This window comes from Aplysia californica, unplaced genomic scaffold, assembly GCF_000002075.1.
Source record: "Aplysia californica isolate F4 #8 unplaced genomic scaffold, AplCal3.0 scaffold01060, whole genome shotgun sequence".
Lineage (NCBI taxonomy): Eukaryota > Metazoa > Mollusca > Gastropoda > Aplysiida > Aplysiidae > Aplysia > Aplysia californica.
This window is the reverse complement of record NW_004798330.1, coordinates 72,890-74,960: the sequence shown is the minus strand read 5'-3', so window position 1 is coordinate 74,960 and position 2,071 is coordinate 72,890. Positions and strand designations below refer to the sequence as shown.

The 2,071-nt window shown below is 43.5% G+C and overlaps 1 protein-coding gene across 1 annotated transcript in view; it reads left to right on the top strand.

Annotated features, from left to right (window-relative positions):
• LOC101859212 (tubulin alpha-1A chain) overlaps positions 1–2,071 on the top strand; it is an 8,481-nt gene that overhangs the window by 981 nt on the left and 5,429 nt on the right. The window contains exon 2 of the mRNA XM_005111453.2: positions 824–1,566. Coding sequence (XP_005111510.1) covers positions 824–1,566 — 743 coding nt within the window. The remainder of the gene's footprint in view (positions 1–823; positions 1,567–2,071) is intronic.

Below are 2,071 nucleotides of genomic sequence, written 5' to 3'. Positions count from 1 at the left end.
TGCGCTAGATGGGAGGCGTGGCATCATTGTTAATGTGAGCCCCGAGTTGAAACACAGCATCGCGCACAAACAAAAAAACAAAGCAAACTTGCTTGCAACAAAGGGCGCTCCTCTGCACCTTCAAAGCACACCATCACGCCAGTTTTTAGGATACCAATTTGGCATGGTTCTATTGCATCCATATTTAATCACATTTTGAAGCTGCCAACCGTCCCTTAATCTAATTATTAATGGACCGTCCTGTTTTTGGTTTTGTTGTTGGTTGCTTTTTTAAATGTCAGATTATCTTATGCTGTGCAGGTGCAGGTGCAGGTGTGATTTATCAATTAACTTTTGTTATTACAGATTGTTTTTGTTCTTAAACTGATTAGTCTCGTGGAAAAACGGTCAAGTAAACAAAGCTACAGCCTCCCTTGAACCCCATTCTGTGCGGTCAAAGTGTTCGTCTCAGTTTCAAAATAAGCCCCCCCCCCAAAAAAAAAGAAAAAGAAAAAAGAAAGTAAACTGAATAGAATCTAAATAAAATACAAAAATAAAGTACAATAAATTACGGAATCCCTCCCCTCGATTTAAAAAAAAATTATAGAATAAACAGTTTTCCTAAATAACGTGGCCAGTATTCAGTTTATATCTTGATAATGTGGATTAACTTACCGTGTAAACAAAGCTGCTGCATAATTTAGATTATATATGTACAGGTTCCTGTATAGGATGATATAGCGTTCGACTAACGGACCTATTCATGCACTTTTCTTAGCATTCCTTCTTCTTGACAACAATATAATGAAAATTTCAGAATTATGTGTGCCTTCATAATTTCCAGGTAAAGAGGATGCTGCCAACAATTACGCAAGAGGACACTACACGATTGGAAAAGAAATCGTGGATCTGGTCTTAGACAGGTTAAGAAAACTGGCAGATCTTTGCACAGGCCTCCAAGGTTTCTTCGTTTTCCATAGCTTCGGTGGTGGCACTGGCTCCGGGTTCACCTCTTTGCTTTTAGAACGGTTGTCCGTCGACTATGGAAAGAAGTCGAAGATAGAATTCTCCATCTACCCAGCTCCACAAATCGCTACCGCCATTGTGGAGCCGTATAACTCCGTGCTGGTGACTCACACAACGCTGGAGCACTCGGACTGCTCCTTCTTGGTGGACAACGAGGCTGTGTATGACGTGTGCAGGAGAAACTTAGACATAGAGAGGCCAACGTACACCAACATTAACAGGCTTATAGCTCAGATTGTCTCAGCGATTACCGCCTCGCTCCGCTTCGATGGGCCTCTCAACGTGGATCTCTTGGAATTCCAGACGAACCTAGTGCCGTACCCTCGGATACACTTCCCTTTGGTCAACCACTCGCCCATCGTGTCTGCGGAGAAGGCGTACCACGAGCAGCTGGGAGTGGCTGAAATCACCAACGGCTGCTTCGAACCTGCCAACCAGCTGGTCAAATGCGACCCCCGTCATGGCAAGTACATGTCCTGTATCATGCTCTACCGCGGCGACGTAGTGCCGAAGGACGTGAACGCAGCCATCGCCACCATTAAGACCAAAAGGACAATCCAGGTGAGCATGATTTTGGATTTACATGCTCAAAAACACCCCAACCCTTCATTCTCCCCCCTGAGCATCAACACGGATCTGGAAAGTCTCTTCAGAATCTGTCAGCTCAAAATAAGCCATTCATATCACTAAAGCTTGTTCTATTTTCGTCGTGCCGCGCTTAAAACAAGATAGAAAAACAAAGGAAGTTGTTAGGGTTCCAAAAGCAAATGTCACAGGTCTTTGCATACGGGTCTAAAAGTAAGATGACCAATAAAATATAAAAGCCCTTTTTTGGAAGTCACTGCTAACTAAGGTTCCATCATGATTTCCTTCATGCTATTCTAAAGGGGGTCTAAAAATAGTGAGAGGGGATTTACAGTATGCACCTGAAACATTAACTTGTTGACCTCTTTCATTTGTATCACACGTTAATGCATGCCTATGAAATACAGTCCAAAAGACGGGTGAATACTCTTCGAGATCTCAGGTCTAGACTGTCCTGGGGGGTGGGGGGGAGAGAGAGGAG